The sequence below is a fragment of the Acipenser ruthenus genome, unplaced genomic scaffold, assembly GCF_902713425.1.
Source record: "Acipenser ruthenus unplaced genomic scaffold, fAciRut3.2 maternal haplotype, whole genome shotgun sequence".
NCBI classification, from domain to species: Eukaryota; Metazoa; Chordata; class Actinopteri; order Acipenseriformes; family Acipenseridae; genus Acipenser; species Acipenser ruthenus.
Genome location: NW_026707427.1, coordinates 5,637 through 25,000, shown reverse-complemented (window position 1 = coordinate 25,000; position 19,364 = coordinate 5,637). Strand labels below are relative to the sequence as shown.

Here is a 19,364-nt window from a genome sequence, read left to right as displayed (position 1 = left end):
GCAGCTAAATTATCACTACTGCTAATAATAATAATAATAATAATAATAATAATAATAATAATAATAATAATAATAATAATAATATGATAGCAATAAAATTCAAATACACAGCATAATACCGCAGTAATAACAATAATAATATATTCTTGATAATAATAATAATAATAATAATAATAATAATAATAATAATAATAATAATAATAATAATAATAATAATAATAATAACACATTATTATTATTTATTTCTTAGCAGACCGCCCTTATCCAGGGCGACTTACAATTGTTACAAGATATCACATTATTTTTACATACAATTCCCCATTTATACAGTTGGGTTTTTACTGGAGCAATCTAGGTAAAGTACCTTGCTCAAGGGTACAGCAGCAGTGTCCCCCCCACCTGGGATTGAATTGAACCCACGACCCTTCCGGTCAAGAGTCCAGACCCCCTGACCCACTACTCCACACCGCTGCAGTAATATTTTGTAATGTAATATCTTTGTAACAATTGTAAGTCGCCCTGGATAAGGGCGTCTGCTAAGAAATAAATAATAATAATATGGTTTATATTCTGTTAAGAAGCCTAAAGATGTTTTTAATATATATATATATATATATATATATATATATATATATATATATATATATATATATATTATATATATATATATATATTTTATGGAGGATTATTTTGTGAATTATATCATAAACACACACACACACACACATACAGAAACACTTACCGCGAAGATGATGTTGAAAATCACCAACAAAATTTTGCAGCACTGCCCGCAACCGTCGACCGCCATTGTGGAGAATATAATTACTACTCAGAATAATATTAATAATAACTGGAATATTAATTTGTTGCAAACTTTGCAAAGAACGAGATTATTCGGGTAAAGGTATCACAAACCGCCCTGTAAACAGAAGGAGGATGATGATGATGATGATTATTATTATTATTATTATTATTATTATTATTATTACAGGACTGTTTGTAGCGCTGCGATGCGTTGATCTTCAGTTAGACTGAGAGTGATTTGCGGCGCTGGTTTTCAGGAATCGAAAGTCGATGTGGTTTTTCTATTAGGCTGCAAAAGCGCACACCTGTAAATCTGCGACGTCACGATACCGTACTGTCGCGAAAAGAAGCGCGCTATTTTTTTAAATCAATCAATTTTGATTTTATATAGCGCCTTTCAGCGAGAGAGAAATGACAGAGCGTTTTTATATGGAGAGGCGGCGGGAGGGAGTCAGGAGACGAGAGAGAGAGAGAGAGAGGGGGGGGGGGAGAGAGAGAGAGAGAGAGAGAGAGAGAGAGAGAGAGAGATACATACAGTGGACAGTAGAGAGAGAGGGAGAGAGGAGATAGTGGAGAGAGAGAGGGGAGAGGATAAAGGAGAAAGAGGGGAGAGGAAGAGAGAGAGACACTCTGTTCAGCCCCTCAGAGCTCGTCCTGCAGCTGATGGATCTCAGAACTTTGTCAAGTCGGGTCTCGAAGGATCCCAGCGATTCAGCATCGACAGCGTGGCTCCGTAACCCACGGCAACCCATTCCACCCCCTCCTCCTCCTCCTCCTCCTCCTCTCTCTCTCTGTGATGAAGCATCTCCTCTCGTTGGTTTCCTTGTTTCTATCGGGTTTAATTACACACACAGGAGGGTGTGATTCAAACACTGCTTTATCTCAGCAAAACAGAACTGGACACAACCGTGTGTGTGAATATATATATATATATATATATATATATATATATATATATATAAACAGAGTGTGTTAGTTTTTTAAATACATCTATGTCTCATTGCTTTATATATATATAATTATTATTATTATTATTATTATTTATTTCTTAGCAGACGTCCTTATCCAGGGCGACTTACAATTGTTACAAGATATCACATTATTTTTACATACAATTCCCCATTTATACAGTTGGGTTTTTACTGGAGCAATCTAGGTAAAGTACCTTGCTCAAGGGTACAGCAGCAGTGTCCCCCACCTGGATTGAACCCACGACCCTCCGGTCAAGAGTCCAGAGCCCTGACCGCTACTCCACACCGCTGCCCTACATATATATATATAACTGCTATGTACAAAATTTAAGGCATGTTTGTTTTTTTAAAACGTACACAAAAGACATTTAAAAAGACATTTATCTTTTAACCCTTGCGCGTACACTTAAATAAATTGTTGTATATCTATATCTATATATAAAACAAACAGAGTTTTGGTTTGTTCGTGTAGTTTTGTTTTTAGAGACGTCCTTCACTGTGGCTCGCGTCCGTCTGTAAAAACACTGCAATTCTCCAGCGAGGACCGACCGCTCTGCATCTCCGACCGTCCTGAGAACTGAGACATTAAATAAAATAATACAAAGAATAATAAAATAACTTTATTAACACAAAGATCAGGTAAAACCAAACGAAACTAAACGCAGACGCATATATACAGAGTTTGATATTTTTAATACAAGCATGGAAAATATTACAGAAAGGAATTTCATACAAACATTTACACCCTCCTCCAAGAACTGCTTCATTTCTCCTCCCCTCCTCTCTAGTGCAGCTCTCCCTCTCTTCCCTCTCTCCTCCTCCCCTTTTCCCCTCCTCTCTAGTGCACTCCTCCTCTTCCCCTCCTTTCTAGTGCACTCCTCCTCTCTTCCCTCTCCTCCTCCCCTCTCTCCTCTCTAGTGCACTCTCCCTCCCTCTCCCCCCTCCCTCCTCTCCTCTCTAGTGCACTCTCCTCCCCCCTCCTCTCCTCTCTAGTGCACTCTCCCTCCCTCTCCCCCTCTCCTCTCTAGTGCACTCTCCCTCCCCCCTCCTCTCCTCTCTAGTGCACTCCTCCTCTCTTCCCTCTCCTCCTCCCCTCTCTCCTCTCTAGTGCACTCTCCCTCTCTTCCCTCCTCTCCCTCCTCTCCTCCCTCCCTGGATCTTGTCCCTCACTCCTCTCGATTGCTCTGAATCTCCCTCCTCTTTCCCCTCGTGTCTCGGTCTCTTTCTCTTCTCTCCCTCCTCCCTCAGCTCCTGAAAACAAAACAGACAGACAGAGTCAGACATTTTTTCTTAAATATGACAGACAGATTCATTTTTTTAAAAAGAGACCTATTTAAGACTTTTTTTGCTAGCTGGGTTCTGTCTCTGGGCTGTGTCTCTGTGTGGCCTGTGTTTCTGTCTCTCTCTCTCTGTCTCTCTCTCTCTGTCTCTCTGTCTCTCTCTCTGTCTCTCTGTCTCTCTCTCTCTCTCTCTCTCTCTCTCTCTCTCTCTCTCTCTCTCTCTCTCTGTCTCTGTCTCTCTGTCTCTCTGTCTCTCTGTCTCTGTCTCTGTCTCTCTCTCTCTCTGTCTCTCTCTCTCTCTCTCTCTCTCTGTCTCTCTCTCTCTCTGTCTCTCTCTCTCTCTGTCTCTCTCTCTCTCTCTCTCTCTCTCTCTCTCTCTCTCTCTCTGTCTCTCTCTCTCTCTCTCTCTGTTTCACTCACGATGCGTGCAAAGCGCTGTGCCTCGCTCACTCGCTCCACCAGCAGCATCACTTCCTCTTCCTGTGTGGGGAAGGCGGGCAGCTTCCTGTCAATCAGGTGCTCGATTCGCTGGAACAGCTCGACGTCGTACCTGAGGAGGGAGGAGCCACATCAAACAGGGAGGAGTCACACCAGAGAGGGGAGGAGCCACACCAGACAGGGAGGAGCCACACCAGACAGGGAGGAGTCACATCAGACAGGGAGGAGCCACACCAGAGAGGGAGGAGTCACACCAGACAGGGAGGAGCCACATCAAACAGGGAGGAGTCACACCAGACAGGGAGGAGTCACATCAAACAGGGAGGAGTCACACCAGACAGGGAGGAGTCACATCAAACAGGGAGGAGTCACACCAGACAGGGAGGAGTCACATCAAACAGGGAGGAGTCACACCAGACAGGGAGGAGCCACATCAAACAGGGAGGAGTCACACCAGAGAGGGAGGAGCCACACCAGACAGGGAGGAGCCACACCAGACAGGGAGGAGTCACATCAGACAGGGAGGAGCCACACCAGAGAGGGAGGAGTCACACCAGACAGGGAGGAGCCACATCAAACAGGGAGGAGTCACACCAGACAGGGAGGAGTCACATCAAACAGGGAGGAGTCACACCAGACAGGGAGGAGTCACATCAAACAGGGAGGAGTCACACCAGACAGGGAGGAGTCACATCAAACAGGGAGGAGTCACACCAGACAGGGAGGAGCCACATCAAACAGGGAGGAGTCACACCAGACAGGGAGGAGTCACATCAAACAGGGAGGAGTCACACCAGACAGGGAGGAGCCACATCAAACAGGGAGGAGTCACACCAGAGAGGGAGGAGCCACATCAAACAGGGAGGAGTCACACCAGAGAGGGAGGAGTCACATCAAACAGGGAGGAGCCACACCAGACAGGGAGGGGTCACATTAGACAGGGAGGAGTCACACCAGACAGGGAGGAGTCACACCAGACAGGGAGGAGTCACACCAGACAGGGAGGAGTCACACTAGAGAGGGAGGAGTCACACCAGACAGGGAGGAGTCACACCAGACAGGGAGGAGCCACACCAGACAGGGAGGAGCCACACCAGACAGGGAGGAGCCACACCAGACAGGGAGGAGCCACATTAAGCAGGGAGGAGCCACACTAGACAGGGAGGAGCCACACCAGAGAGGGAGGAGTCACATTAAGCAGGGAGGAGCCACACCAGACAGGGAGGAGCCACACCAGACAGGGAGGGACCACATCAAACAGGGAGGAGTCACACCAGACAGGGAGGAGCCACATCAAACAGGGAGGAGCCACACCAGACAGGGAGGGACCACATCAAACAGGGAGGAGCCACACCAGACAGGGAGGAGTCACACGAGAGAGGGAGGAGCCTCACCAGACAGGGAGGAGCCACACCAGACAGGGAGGAGCCACATCAAACAGGGAGGAGTCACACCAGACAGGGAGGAGCCACATCAGACAGGGAGGAGTCACATCAGACAGGGAGGAGTCACATTAAGCAGGGGAGGATCCACATCAAACAGGGAGGAGTCACACCAGACAGGGAGGAGCCACATCAGACAGGGAGGAGCCACATCAGACAGGGAGGAGTCACATCAGACAGGGAGGAGTCACATTAAGCAGGGAGGATCCACATCAAACAGGGAGGAGTCACATCAAACAGGGAGGAGCCACACCAGACAGGGAGGAGCCACACCAGACAGGGAGGAGCCACACCAGACAGGGAGGAGCCACACCAGACAGGGAGGAGCCACACCAAGCAGGGAGGAGTCACACCAAGCAGGGAGGAGTCACACCAAGCAGGGAGGAGTCACACCAAGCAGGGAGGAGTCACACCAGACAGGGAGGAGTCACACCAGACAGGGAGGAGTCACACCAGACAGGGAGGAGTCACACCAGACAGGGAGGAGCCACATCAAACAGGGAGGAGCCACACCAGACAGGGAGGAGTCACACTAGACAGGGAGGAGTCATTGACAGAGAGATAGATAGAGAGAGACAGAGAGAGAGGGGAGACACACACACAGTATACGAGTGGACAGTGTTTGGGATGGACTGCTGATGGATTATTTCTGCACTCACTGCGAGACGAAGGTGATGGACTTCCCAGATCTCCCTGCGCGGGCCGTGCGACCCACCCTGTGGATATAATCCTGGAAAACAAAACAGACACGTCGCCAGGGTTACCGACGGCAACAGAACACACGAGCGCCGGCGTCATCGCCAGGGTTACTGACTAACAGAACACACGAGCGTCCAAATATATATATGTGTGTTAATAATAATAACAATAATAATAATAATAATAATAATAATAATATTATAAAAAGAAAAAAAAGTACAAATTTAAAACACATTTTGTTCTATATCGTTTTTATTAAGTGTGTCTAAGTCTGTGCGTCTGTCTTGGTGTGTATGTCTCAATGTCTCTCAGTGTCTCTCTGTGTCTCAGTGTCTCTCTCTGCGTGTCTCAATGTCTCTCTCTGTCTCAATGTCTCTCTCAGCGTCTCAATGCTTCTCAGTGTGTCTCAATGTCTCTCAATGTCTCTCTCTCCATGTCTCAATGCCCTCTCTCTGTGTGCCTCAATGTCTCTCTCAGCGTGTCTCAATGTCTCTCAGTGTCTCAATGCCTCTCAGTGTCTCAATGTCTCTCAGTGTGTCTCTCTGGCCGTTGCATCTGTCTCAGTGTGCCTCAGTGCGTATGTCTCTCAGTGTCTCGGGTGTCTCGAAATCTCTCTCCCGTGTCTCGGTGTCTCTCACCTTGGAGTGTGTGGGGATGTCGAAGTTGATGACCACGTCCACGTGCGGGATGTCCAGTCCGCGAGACGCCACGTCCGTGGCCAGCAGGATGGAGCGAGACTTAGACTTGAACTTATTCAGAGCGCCCAATCGCTTATTCTGAGAAAAAACACAAACAAAACTAGAATCACAAACTAGAGCGGGTCTGCTGGACTCAGTTCAGTTTCAATCACGCTGATGAAGGCACTAGAGCCCCACACTAGAGCTGGTCTGCTGGACTCAGTTTAGTTTCAATCACGCTGATGAAGGCACTAGAGCCCCAAACTAGAGCTGGTCTGCTGGACTCAGTTTAGTTTCAATCACGCTGATGAAGGCACTAGAGCCCCAAACTAGAGCTGGTCTGCTGGACTCAGTTCAGTTTCAATCACGCTGATGAAGGCACTAGAGCCCCAAACTAGAGCTGGTCTGCTGGACTCAGTTTAGTTTCAATCACGCTGATGAAGGCACTAGAGCCCCAAACTAGAGCTGGTCTGCTGGACTCAGTTTAGTTTCAATCACGCTGATGAAGGCACTAGAGCCCCAAACTAGAGCTGGTCTGCTGGACTCAGTTTAGTTTCAATCACGCTGATGAAGGCTCTGGAGCCCCACACTAGAGCTGGTCTGCTGGACTCAGTTTAGTTTCAATCACGCTGATGAAGGCACTAGAGCCCCAAACTAGAGCTGGTCTGCTGGACTCAGTTTAGTTTCAATCACGCTGATGAAGGCACTAGAGCCCCAAACTAGAGCTGGTCTGCTGGACTCAGTTTAGTTTCAATCACGCTGATGAAGGCTCTAGACCTGGCTGTTATTTCTCACCTGGCTCATTTGTCCGTGCAGGGGGATGGCTGTGAAGCCCAGGTTCCTGAGCAACAGCGCCACCCTCTGGGCGTTGTTGCAAGTGCTGCAGAAAATCATGAAGGAGTTTCCGGCCAATTCATTGAGGATATAGACCAGATAGCAATCCTAAAAAACAAACACAAAACACTGAGATATTAGAGGAGGAGAGAGAGAGAGAGAGAGGAGAGAGAGAGAGAGAGAGACAGAGAGAGAGAGAGGATATAGACCAGATAGCAATCCTAAAAAACAAACACAAAACACTGAGATATTAGAGGAGGAAGGAGAGAGAGAGAGAGAGAGAGAGAGAGAGAGAGAGGGAGAGAGAGAGAGGGGAGAGAGAGAGGGAGAGAGGATATAGACCAGATAGCAATCCTAAAAAACAAACACAACACACTGAGATATTAGAGGAGGAGAGAGAGAGAGAGAGAGAGAGAGAGAGAGAGAGAGAGAGAGAGAGAGGATATAGACCAGATAGCAATCCTAAAAAACAAACACAAAACACTGAGATATTAGAGGAGGAGAGAGAGAGAGAGAGAGAGAGAGAGAGAGAGAGAGAGAGAGAGGAGGATATAGACCAGATAGCAATCCTAAAAAAAAACAAACACAAAACACTGAGATATTAGAGGAGGAGAGAGAGAGAGGAGGAGGGATACTGTTAGTATTAAGAAAAATTCTTTGTCTGTATATTTGAGTTGGTTATGCCATGTATGTGCTTTGGCAACACAATTATTTTTATTGTCATGCCAATAAAGCCAATTTGAATTGAATTGAATTGAGAGAGAGAGAGAGAGAGAGAGAGAGGAGAGAGAGAGGGGAGAGGAGAGGAGAGAGAGAGAGAGAGGAGAGGATATAGACCAGATAGCAATCCTAAAAAACAAACACAAAAAACACTGAGATATTAGAGGAGAGAGAGAGAGAGAGAGAGAGAGAGAGAGGGAGAGAGAGAGAGAGGAAATGAGGGGAAGAGAGGAAAGGAGAGGAGGAAGAGAGGAAAGGAGAGGAGGAAAAGAGGAAAGGAGGAGGGAGAGAGGAAAGGAGAGGAGGAAGAGAGGAAAGGAGAGGAGGGAGGAAAGGAGAGAAGGGAGAGAGGAGAGGAGGAAGAGAGGAAAGGAGAGAAGGGAGAGAGGAAGAGAGGAAAGGAGAGGAGGGAGAGAGGAAAGGAGGGAAGAGAGGGTTCTCACAGGTAGTATTGCTGCAGCTTCTCCACGGTGCTGTAGAGGGGGGGAGTGATGGGGGAGGAGGGAGGGGAGTGATGGGGGGGGGTCCTCACCTTGAATTTGGAGGGGATGAACAGGTAGTATTGCTGCAGCTTCTCCACGGTGCTGTACTTGGTCGACACGGCGCATTTCACAGGGTCTCTGAGAGCCGCCCTCTGCAGCTTCTGAACCTGAAACCAGCCAATCCACCCCAGAGTCATTCTCACAGTGTGAACCAATCCACCCCAGAGTCATTCTCACAGCGTGAACCAATCAACCCCAGAGTCATTCTCACAGCGTGACTCAATCCATCCCAGAGTCATTCTCACAGCCTGAACCAATCCACCCCAGAGTCATTCTCACAGCGTGACTCAATCCACCCCAGAGTCATTCTCACAGCCTGAACCAATCCACCCCAGAGTCATTCTCACAGCGTGACTCAATCCACCCCAGAGTCATTCTCACAGCCTGAACCAATCCATCCCAGAGTCATTCTCACAGCGTGAACCAATCAACCCCCAGAGTCATTCTCACAGCGTGACTCAATCCATCCCAGAGTCATTCTCACAGCCTGAACCAATCCACCCCAGAGTCATTCTCACAGCGTGACTCAATCCACCCCAGAGTCATTCTCACAGCCTGAACCAATCCATCCCAGAGTCATTCTCACAGCCTGAACCAATCCATCCCAGAGTCATTCTCACAGCGTGAACCAATCCACCCCAGAGTCATTCTCACAGCGTGACTCAATCCATCCCAGAGTCATTCTCACAGCCTGACTCAATCCATCCCAGAGTCATTCTCACAGCGTGACTCAATCCACCCCAGAGTCATTCTCACAGCGTGACTCAATCCATCCCAGAGTCATTCTCACAGCCTGACTCAATCCATCCCAGAGTCATTCTCACAGCCTGACTCAATCCATCCAGAGTCACTCTCACAGCCTGAACCAATCAACCCCAGAGTCATTCTCACAGCCTGACTCAATCCATCCCAGAGTCATTCTCACAGCGTGACTCAATCCATCCCAGAGTCATTCTCACAGCCTGACTCAATCCATCCCAGAGTCATTCTCACAGCGTGACTCAATCCATCCCAGAGTCATTCTCACAGCCTGACTCAATCCATCCCAGAGTCATTCTCACAGCCTGACTCAATCCATCCCAGAGTCACTCACAGCCTGAACCAATCAACCCCAGAGTCATTCTCACAGCGTGAATCAATCCACCCCAGAGTCACTGTCACAGCGTGACTCAATCCATCCCAGAGTCATTCTCACAGCCTGACTCAATCCATCCCAGAGTCACTGTCACAGCGTGACTCAATCCATCCCAGAGTCATTCTCACAGCGTGAACCAATCCATCCCAGAGTCATTCTCACAGCGTGACTCAATCCATCCCAGAGTCATTCTCACAGCCTGAACCAATCCACCCGTCATTCTCACAGCCTGACTCAATCCACCCCAGAGTCATTCTCACAGCCTGAACCAATCAACCCCAGAGTCATTCTCACAGCCTGAACCAATCCACCCCAGAGTCATTCTCACAGCCTGACTCAATCCACCCCAGAGTCATTCTCACAGCCTGAACCAATCAACCCCAGAGTCACTCACAGCCTGACTCAATCAACCCCAGAGTCATTCTCACAGCGTGAACCAATCCATCCCAGAGTCATTCTCACAGCGTGACTCAATCCATCCCAGAGTCATTCACAGCCTGACTCAATCCATCCCAGAGTCACTCACAGCGTGAACCAATCCATCCCAGAGTCATTCTCACAGCCTGAACCAATCCACCCCAGAGTCATTCTCACAGCCTGACTCAATCCACCCCAGAGTCATTCTCACAGCCTGACTCAATCAACCCCAGAGTCATTCTCACAGCCTGACTCAATCCACCCGAGTCATTCTCACAGCCTGACTCAATCCATCCCAGAGTCATTCTCACAGCGTGACTCAATCCATCCCAGAGTCACTCTCACAGCCTGACTCAATCCATCCCAGAGTCACGCTCACAGCCTGACTCAATCCATCCCAGAGTCACTCTCACAGCCTGAACCAATCAACCCCAGAGTCATTCTCACAGCGTGACTCAATCCATCCCAGTCACTGTCACAGCGTGACTCAATCCATCCCAGTCACTGTCACAGCCTGACTCAATCCATCCCAGAGTCACTCACAGCCTGAACCAATCAACCCCAGAGTCATTCTCACAGCGTGACTCAATCCATCCCAGTCACTGTCACAGCGTGACTCAATCCATCCCAGTCATTCTCACAGCGTGACTCAATCCATCCCAGTCATTCTCACAGCCTGACTCAATCCATCCCAGAGTCACTCACAGCCTGAACCAATCAACCCCAGAGTCATTCTCACAGCGTGAACCAATCCACCCCAGAGTCACTCTCACAGCCTGAACCAATCCACCCCAGAGTCACTCTCACAGCGTGACTCAATCCATCCCAGAGTCATTCTCACAGCGTGACTCAATCCATCCCAGAGTCATTCTCACAGCGTGACTCAATCCATCCCAGAGTCATTCTCACAGCCTGACTCAATCCATCCCAGAGTCATTCTCACAGCGTCAATCAATCCATCCCAGAGTCATTCTCACAGCGTGAACCAATCCATCCCAGAGTCATTCTCACAGCCTGACTCAATCCATCCCAGAGTCACTCACAGCCTGAACCAATCAACCCCAGAGTCATTCTCACAGCGTGAATCAATCCATCCCAGAGTCATTCTCACAGCGTGAACCAATCCATCCCAGAGTCACTGTCACAGCGTGACTCAATCCATCCCAGAGTCATTCTCACAGCGTGAACCAATCCATCCCAGAGTCATTCTCACAGCGTGAACCAATCCATCCCAGAGTCACTCTCACAGCGTCAATCAATCCATCCCAGAGTCATTCTCACAGCATGACTCAATCCATCCCAGAGTCACTCTCACAGCGTCAATCAATCCATCCCAGAGTCATTCTCACAGCGTGACTCAATCCATCCCAGAGTCATTCTCACAGCGTGAACCAATCCATCCCAGAGTCATTCTCACAGCGTGAACCAATCCATCCCAGAGTCACTCTCACAGCGTCAATCAATCCATCCCAGAGTCATTCTCACAGCATGACTCAATCCATCCCAGAGTCACTCTCACAGCGTCAATCAATCCATCCCAGAGTCATTCTCACAGCGTGACTCAATCCATCCCAGAGTCACTCTCACAGCGTCAATCAATCCATCCCAGAGTCATTCTCACAGCCTGAACCAATCCACCCCAGAGTCATTCTCACAGCGTGAACCAATCCATCCCAGAGTCATTCTCACAGCGTCAATCAATCCATCCCAGAGTCATTCTCACAGCGTCAATCAATCCATCCCAGAGTCATTCTCACCGCGTGAATCAATCCATCCCAGAGTCATTCTCACAGCGTGATTCACCCCCCCCCCTCACTCACCTTCTTAGTCATGGTGGCTGAGAAAAGAAAAGTCTTTCTGTCTCTGGGGATAACTTTGAGAAGTTTATCAACCTGAGAGAGAGAGAGAGGGAGAGAGAGGGAGAGAGAGGGAGAGAGAGAGGGAGAGAGAGAGAGGGAGAGAGAGGGGGGAGAGAGAGGGGAGAGAAGGGATGCATTAAGAATTTATTAAAATTAAACAGACACAGAGAGAGAGAGACACACACACACCTCTCCGTCTCGAAGTCCATGTTGAGGATGCGGTCGGAGAGTCTCTCTCTCTCTCACACACACACACACACCCCCGTCTCTCTCTCTCTCTCCTCCGTCTCGAAGTCCATGTTGAGGATGCGGTCGGAGAGTGTCTCTCTCTCTCTCTCTCTCTCTCACACACACACACACACCCGTCTCTCTCTCTCTCTCCTCCGTCTCGAAGTCCATGTTGAGGATGCGGTCGGAGAGTCTCTCTCTCTCTCTCTCTCTCACACACACACACACACCCCCGTCTCTCTCTCTCTCACCTCCGTCTCGAAGTCCATGTTGAGGATGCAGTCGGAGATGCAGTGTGTCTCTCTCTCTCTCACACACACACCCCCCCCCCCGTCTCTCTCTCTCTCACCTCCGTCTCGAAGTCCATGTTGAGGATGCGGTCAGCCTCGTCCATGATGAGGAACCGCAGCGAGCGCAGAGTGAAGCCCTTCGTGTTCTCCAAGTGATCCAGCAGCCGACCAGGGGTAGCTAGAGAGAGGAGAGGAGAGGAGGGGAGGGGGTCAGAGACGAGAGAGGAGAGGAGAGAGAGAGGAGGGGGTCAGAGACGAGAGAGGAGAGGAGAGCGAGAGGAGGGGGTCAGAGACGAGAGAGGAGAGGAGAGCGAGAGGAGGGGGTCAGAGAGAGGAGAGGAGGGGGTCAGAAAGAAGAGAGGAGAGGAGAGGAGGGGGTCAGAGAGACGAGAGGAGGGGGTTAGAGAGAGGAGAGGAGGGGGTTAGCGAGAGGAAGCAGGGAGGAGAGGAGAGAGAGAGAAGAGAGGAGGAGGTTAGAGAGAGGAGAGAGAGGAGAGAGGAGGGGGTTAGAGAGAGGAGAGAGAGGAGGGGGTTAGAGAGGAAGCAGGGAGGAGAGGAGGGGGTTAGAGAGAGGAGAGAGGGGAGAGGAGGGGGTTAGAGAGAGGAGAGAGGAGAGGAGGGGGTTAGAGAGAGGAGGAAGTTAGAGACAGGAGAGAGGGGAGAGGAGGGGGTTAGAGAGAGGAGAGGAGGGGGTTAGAGAGAGGAGAGGAGGGGGTTAGAGAGAGGAGAGAGGAGAGGAGGGGGGTAGAGAGAGGAGAGAGGAGAGGAGGGGGTTAGAGAGGAGAGAGGGGAGAGGAGGGGGTTAGAGAGAGGAGAGAGGAGAGGAGAGGAGGGGGTTAGAGAGAGGAGAGAGGAGAGGAGGGGGTTAGAGAGAGGAGAGAGGAGAGGAGGGGGTTAGAGAGAGGAGAGAGGGGAGAGGAGGGGGTTAGAGAGAGGAGAGAGGGGAGAGGAGGGGGTTAGAGAGAGGAGGAAGTTAGAGACAGGAGAGAGGGGAGAGGAGGGGGTTAGAGAGAGGAGAGGAGAGGGTCAGAGAGAGAGGAGGGGGTCAGAGAGAGGAGAGGAGAGGGTCAGAGAGAGGAGAGAGAGGAGGGGGTCAGAGAGAGGAGAGAGAGGGAGAGGGGGTCAGAGAGAGGAGAGAGAGGAGAGGAGGTTAGAGAGAGGAGAGAGAGGAGGGGGTCAGAGAGAGGAGAGAGGAGAGGAGGGGGTTAGAGAGAGGAGAGAGGAGAGGAGGGGGTCAGAGAGAGGAGAGAGAGGGAGAGGGGGTCAGAGAGAGGAGAGAGAGGAGAGGAGGAGGTTAGAGAGAGGAGAGAGGAGAGGAGGGGGTTAGAGAGAGGAGAGAGAGGAGAGGAGGAGGTTAGAGAGAGGAGAGAGAGGAGAGGAGGGGGTTAGAGAGAGGAGAGAGAGGAGAGGAGGGGGTTAGAGAGAGGAGAGAGGAGAGGAGGGGGTCAGAGAGAGGAGAGAGAGGAGGGGGTCAGAGAGAGGAGAGAGAGGAGGGGAGGGGGTTAGAGAGAGGAGAGAGAGGAGAGGAGGAGGTCAGAGAGAGGAGAGAGAGGAGGGGGTCAGAGAGAGGAGAGAGAGGAGGGGGTCAGAGAGAGGAGAGAGAGGAGGTTAGAGAGAGGAGAGAGAGGAGGGGGTCAGAGAGAGGAGAGAGGAGAGGAGGGGGTTAGAGAGAGAGGAGAGAGGAGAGGAGGGGGTTAGAGAGAGGAGAGAGGAGAGGAGGGGGTTAGAGAGAGGAGAGAGGAGAGGAGGGGGTTAGAGAGAGGAGAGAGGGGAGAGGAGGGGGTTAGAGAGAGGAGAGAGGGGAGAGGAGGGGGTTAGAGAGAGGAGAGAGAGGAGAGGAGGAGGTTAGAGAGAGGAGAGAGGAGGGGGTTAGAGAGAGGAGAGAGGAGGGGGTTAGAGAGAGGAGAGAGAGGAGGGGGTTAGAGAGAGGAGAGAGAGGAGGGGGTCAGAGAGAGGAGAGAGAGGAGGGGGTCAGAGAGAGGAGAGAGAGGAGAGGAGGGGGTTAGAGAGAGAGGAGAGAGGAGAGGAGGGGGTTAGAGAGAGGAGAGAGGAGAGGAGGGGGTTAGAGAGAGGAGAGAGGAGAGGAGGGGGTTAGAGAGAGGAGAGAGGGGAGAGGAGGGGGTTAGAGAGAGGAGAGAGGGGAGAGGAGGGGGTTAGAGAGAGGAGAGAGAGGAGAGGAGGAGGTTAGAGAGAGGAGAGAGGAGGGGGTTAGAGAGAGGAGAGAGGAGGGGGTTAGAGAGAGGAGAGAGAGGAGGGGGTTAGAGAGAGGAGAGAGAGGAGGGGGTCAGAGAGAGGAGAGAGAGGAGGGGGTTAGAGAGAGGAGAGAGAGGAGGGGGTCAGAGAGAGGAGAGAGAGGAGGGGGTTAGAGAGAGGAGAGAGAGGAGGGGGTCAGAGAGAGGAGAGAGAGGAGGGGGTCAGAGAGAGGAGAGAGGAGAGGAGGGGGTTAGAGAGAGAGGAGAGAGGAGAGGAGGGGGTTAGAGAGGAGAGAGGAGAGGAGAGAGAGGAGGGGGTCAGAGAGAGGAGAGGAGGGGGTTAGAGAGAGGAGAGAGAGAGAGGAGAGAGGAGAGAGAGGAGGGGGTCAGAGAGAGGAGAGAGAGGAGGTTAGAGAGAGGAGAGAGAGGAGGGGGTCAGAGAGAGGAGAGAGGAGAGGAGGGGGTTAGAGAGAGAGGAGAGAGGAGAGGAGGGGGTTAGAGAGGAGAGAGGAGAGGAGAGAGAGGAGGGGGTCAGAGAGAGGAGAGGAGGGGGTTAGAGAGAGGAAGCAGGGAGGAGAGGAGAGAGAGGAGGGGGTCAGAGAGAGGAGAGAGGAGAGGAGGGGGTTAGAGAGAGGAAGCAGGGAGGAGAGGAGAGAGAGGAGGGGGTCAGAGAGAGGAGAGAGGAGAGGAGGGGGTTAGAGAGAGGAGAGGAGGAGGTTAGAGAGAGGAGAGAGAGGAGGGGGTCAGAGAGAGGAGAGAGGAGAGGAGGGGGTTAGAGAGAGAGGAGAGAGGAGAGGAGGGGGTTAGAGAGAGGAGAGAGAGGAGAGGAGAGAGAGGAGGGGGTCAGAGAGAGGAGAGGAGGGGGTTAGAGAGGAAGCAGGGAGGAGAGGAGAGAGAGCCTCACCGATGATGACGTGGGGTTTCTTTGCCAGCGCCAGCGATTGAGACATCATGTCAATCCCTCCGACAATCACAGCTAGAGAGAGAGAAAATACAGAACTAGAGTGAGACAGAGTCACACACTGACACACACACACACACACACAGAAATACCACAGAGTGAACTAGACTGAGACACAGTCACACACACACTAACAGAGTGATAGTCAGACAGATATTAACTGATAGACAGCCTCTCACACACACAGAAAGACAGACAGACACACAAACACAGACCGACCGACAGCCAGCCAGCCTCTCTCTCTCTCTCTCACACACAAACACAGCCTCTCTCACACGCACACACACACACACAGACAGCCTCTCACACACACACACAGACAGACACACAAACACAGACCGACCAACAGCCAGCCAGCCTCTCTCTCTCTCACACACAAACACAGCCTCTCTCACACGCACACACACACAGAGACACACACACAGACAGCCTCTCACACACACACACAGACAGACACACAAACACAGACCGACAGCCAGCCTCTCTCTCTCTCTCACACACAGCCTCTCTCGCACGCACGCACGCAGCCTCACCGGTCGTGGCCCCCACGGAGGCCCCCAGGGCGTCGAACTGCTCTGCGATCTGGAAGGCGAGCTCTCGGGTCGGGGTGAGGACCAGAGCGAAGAGGCGCTGAGGAGAGAGGAGCAGAGCCTGCAGCACAGGGATGGCAAACGCTGCTGTCTTACCAGACCCTGTCTCAGCGAGCCCGATCACATCCCTCCCTGAGAGAGAGAGGAGAGAGGAGAGAGGGGGGTGAGAGGAGAGAGGAGAGGAGAGAGGAGAGAGGAGAGGAGAGAGGAGAGGAGAGGAGAGAGGAGAGAGGAGAGAGGAGAGAGGAGAGAGGAGAGAGGAGAGGAGAGAGGAGAGAGGAGAGGGTGAGAGGAGAGAGGAGAGGAGAGAGGAGAGGAGAGAGGCGCTGAGGAGAGAGGAGCAGAGCCTGCAGCACAGGGATGGCAAACGCTGCTGTCTTACCAGACCCTGTCTCAGCGAGCCCGATCACATCCCTCCCTGAGAGAGAGAGGAGAGAGGGGGGTGAGAGGAGAGAGGAGAGGAGAGAGGAGAGAGAGGAGAGAGGAGAGGAGAGAGGAGAGAGGAGAGAGGAGAGAGGAGAGAGGAGAGAGGAGAGAGGAGAGAGGAGAGAGGGGAGGTGAGAGAGAGAGAAAGGAGAGAGGGAAAGAGGAGAGAAGGGGGGGGGAGAGGTAAACCCCCCTGTCCCCAGTTTCAGCACAGACAAGTGCGTCTCTAGATGTGTGTAAAAAGGTGAGGCACACACAGACAGACAGACAGAGCCCCACAATCCTGTTCGGTTTGACGCTACAGTATAATATAGAATCCCTTCTTCTTGGGGTCTGTGTTAGTTTACTACATTCTGAAAAGAGTTTAGTGTCATTAAAGCTGCAGACAGACAGACAGACAGAGCCCCCACAATCCTGTTCGGTTTGACGCTACAGTATAATATAGAATCCCTTCTTCTTGGGGTCTGTGTTAGTTTACTACATTCTGAAAAGAGTTTAGTGTCATTAAAGCTGCAGACAGACAGACAGACAGACACACAGACAGACAGACAGACAGAGCCCCACAATCCTGTTCGGTTTGACGCTACAGTATAATATAGAATCCCTTCTTCTTGGTGTCTGTGTTAGTTTACTACATTCTGAAAAGAGTTTAGTGTCATTAAAGCTGCAGACAGACAGACAGACACACAGACAGACAGACAGACAGACAGACAGAGCCCCACAATCCTGTTTGGTTTGACGCTACAGTATAATATAGAATCCCTTCTTCTTGGGGTCTGTGTTAGTTTACTACATTCTGAAAAGAGTTTAGTGTCATTAAAGCTGCAGACAGACAGACAGACAGACAGACAGACAGACAGACAGACAGACAGACAGACAGACAGACGCACAGACAGACAGACAGACGCACAGACAGACAGACAGACGCACAGACAGACAGACGCACAGACAGGCGCACAGACAGACAGACAGACGCACAGACAGACAGACAGACAGACGCACAGACAGACAGACAGACAGGCGCACAGACAGACAGACGCACAGACAGACGCACAGACAGCTGCAGACAGACAGACAGACAGACGCACAGACAGACAGACAGACAGGCGCACAGACAGACAGACAGGCGCACAGACAGACAGACAGACGCACAGACAGACAGACAGACGCACAGACAGACAGACAGACGCACAGACGCACAGACAGACGCACAGACAGCTGCAGACAGACAGACAGACAGACACACAGACGCACAGACAGACAGACGCACAGACAGATGCACAGACAGACAGACAGGCAGACAGACAGACACACAGACGCACAGACAGACAGACGTACAGACAGATGCACAGACAGACAGGCGCACAGACAGACAGACGCACAGACAGCTGCAGACAGACGCACAGACAGACAGACAGACAGACGCACAGACAGACAGACAGACAGACGCACAGACAGACAGACAGACGCACAGACAGACAGACAGACAGACGCACAGACAGCTGCAGACAGACAGACAGACAGACACACAGACAGACAGACAGACAGACAGACGCACAGACAGACAGACAGACAGACGCACACAGACAGACAGACAGACAGACAGACAGACGCACAGACAGCTGCAGACAGACAGACAGACCCTCTCTCAGTACCTTGCAGTGCCAGCGGGATGGCTTCCACCTGTATTTTGGTCGGAGTCTTCCACCCCAGCTGCTCACAAGCCTCACACAAAACATCCGTCACTCCCTGCGGGAAATAAAACGCATCGTGACGTCACGGCAACCGAGACCCGCTGCGCCTCACGCTGGAGACGCGTGGCAGCGCACCGCACAGTTCAACGATACTGAAACCGTATTCTGGGAGGGTAATCAGACTCCTATCCCACAGCAGCGTGATCCAGTCCAGGTTTTACTGCTACCAGCTTGATCAGCCCCCCAGTGTGTCTAGCTAACAAGCTCAGGTGTGTCTTATTATTAAACTCCCAGTGAAACCAGGACTGGATCACACCGCTGTGCAGCGGGAGTCTGATTCCCAGCCCTGTAGATAGACTTTGGTTGAAGGAGGTTTGTAGCTGATTTTTATAGTGAAGAGAGCTACAGGATATTGCTGGGAACTGTGGGATATTTAGACAGAGAGATCAGGGCTGGGAATCAGACTCCCATCGCACAGCAGTGTGATCCAGTCCAGGTTTTACTGCTACCAGCTTGATCAGCCCCCAGTGTGTCTAGCTAACAAGCTCAGGTGTGTCTGATTATTAAACTCCTAGTGAAACCAGGACTGGATCACACTGCTGTGCAGCGGGAGTCTGATTCCCAGCCCCGTTGTTATAATAATAATAATAATAATAATAATAATAATAATAATAATAATAATATCACGCTTCTTTATTGTAATCAACGCCGCACGCCTCGTCCTGTCGAGTTTCACAGAAAAATGTTCGCCTTGCTTGGTTATAATTTTATTGCCAGACTCCGGACAGTAAATTTAAACGGTCGCTTACTGCGTTCAATTTTTCAAGTTAAATATATAAATATTAGTTATATAGTTACAATTAGTTATATATAACTTCTATATATTATAAAACCACCGTCTCTCTTTGGAAATCGACGAGAAAATCGTCACGTTTTTGTTTTTACGATCGTACACATCCCTTTAACTGCGGGTTTGCACACTCACGCCATTCCTCTATCCCTTCCTTACCAGTTCCTTGAATGTTTTGGCCGTTTCTTCTTCTTCTCCTCCTTCTTCTTTCTCTTCTTTCTCTACCTCTGTCGTCTCTGCAATCGCCTCCTCGTCCGCCATCTCTGCGCTCCAGCGTGGTTGTGGATGCTGGCTGGAGGAGCCCCGCGGAACGCT

The 19,364-nt window shown here is 50.8% G+C and overlaps 2 protein-coding genes across 2 annotated transcripts in view; both read right to left on the bottom strand.

The window, feature by feature from the left end:
• zgc:65811 (uncharacterized protein LOC393524 homolog) overlaps positions 1–1,225 on the bottom strand; it is a gene marked incomplete at its 3' end in the record, with an annotated part of 2,955 nt that extends 1,730 nt beyond the window's left edge. The window contains 1 exon segment of the mRNA XM_059018809.1: positions 743–1,225. Coding sequence (XP_058874792.1) covers positions 743–808 — 66 coding nt within the window.
• Positions 1,226–2,380: 1,155 nt separating this feature from the next.
• ddx47 (DEAD (Asp-Glu-Ala-Asp) box polypeptide 47) lies at positions 2,381–19,364 on the bottom strand. The gene is made up of 13 exons (XM_059018810.1): positions 19,209–19,364; positions 18,161–18,254; positions 16,023–16,211; positions 15,433–15,504; positions 12,396–12,514; positions 11,780–11,851; positions 8,398–8,514; positions 7,107–7,253; positions 6,273–6,410; positions 5,595–5,665; positions 3,476–3,605; positions 2,889–3,026; positions 2,381–2,568 (listed from the first exon to the last, which is right to left on the bottom strand). The coding sequence occupies exons 1-13, from the start codon at positions 19,308–19,310 to the stop codon at positions 2,560–2,562; spliced, it is 1,398 nt and encodes a 465-aa protein (XP_058874793.1). The 5' UTR covers positions 19,311–19,364; the 3' UTR covers positions 2,381–2,559.

What these genes read in the sequence shown, in the direction of transcription:
- ddx47 (XM_059018810.1), bottom strand. Translation starts at nt 19,310, where the DNA reads ATGGCGGACGAGGAGGCGATTGCAGAGACGACAGAGGTAGAGAAAGAA. An exon ending in CCAAAACATTCAAGGAACTG is followed by an intron (nt 18,255 to 19,208) that starts GTAAGGAAGGGA and finishes TATTTCCCGCAG; the next exon opens with GGAGTGACGGATGTTTTGTG. An exon ending in CAGCCACCATGACTAAGAAG is followed by an intron (nt 8,515 to 11,779) that starts GTGAGTGAGGGG and finishes GGCTGGTTTCAG; the next exon opens with GTTCAGAAGCTGCAGAGGGC.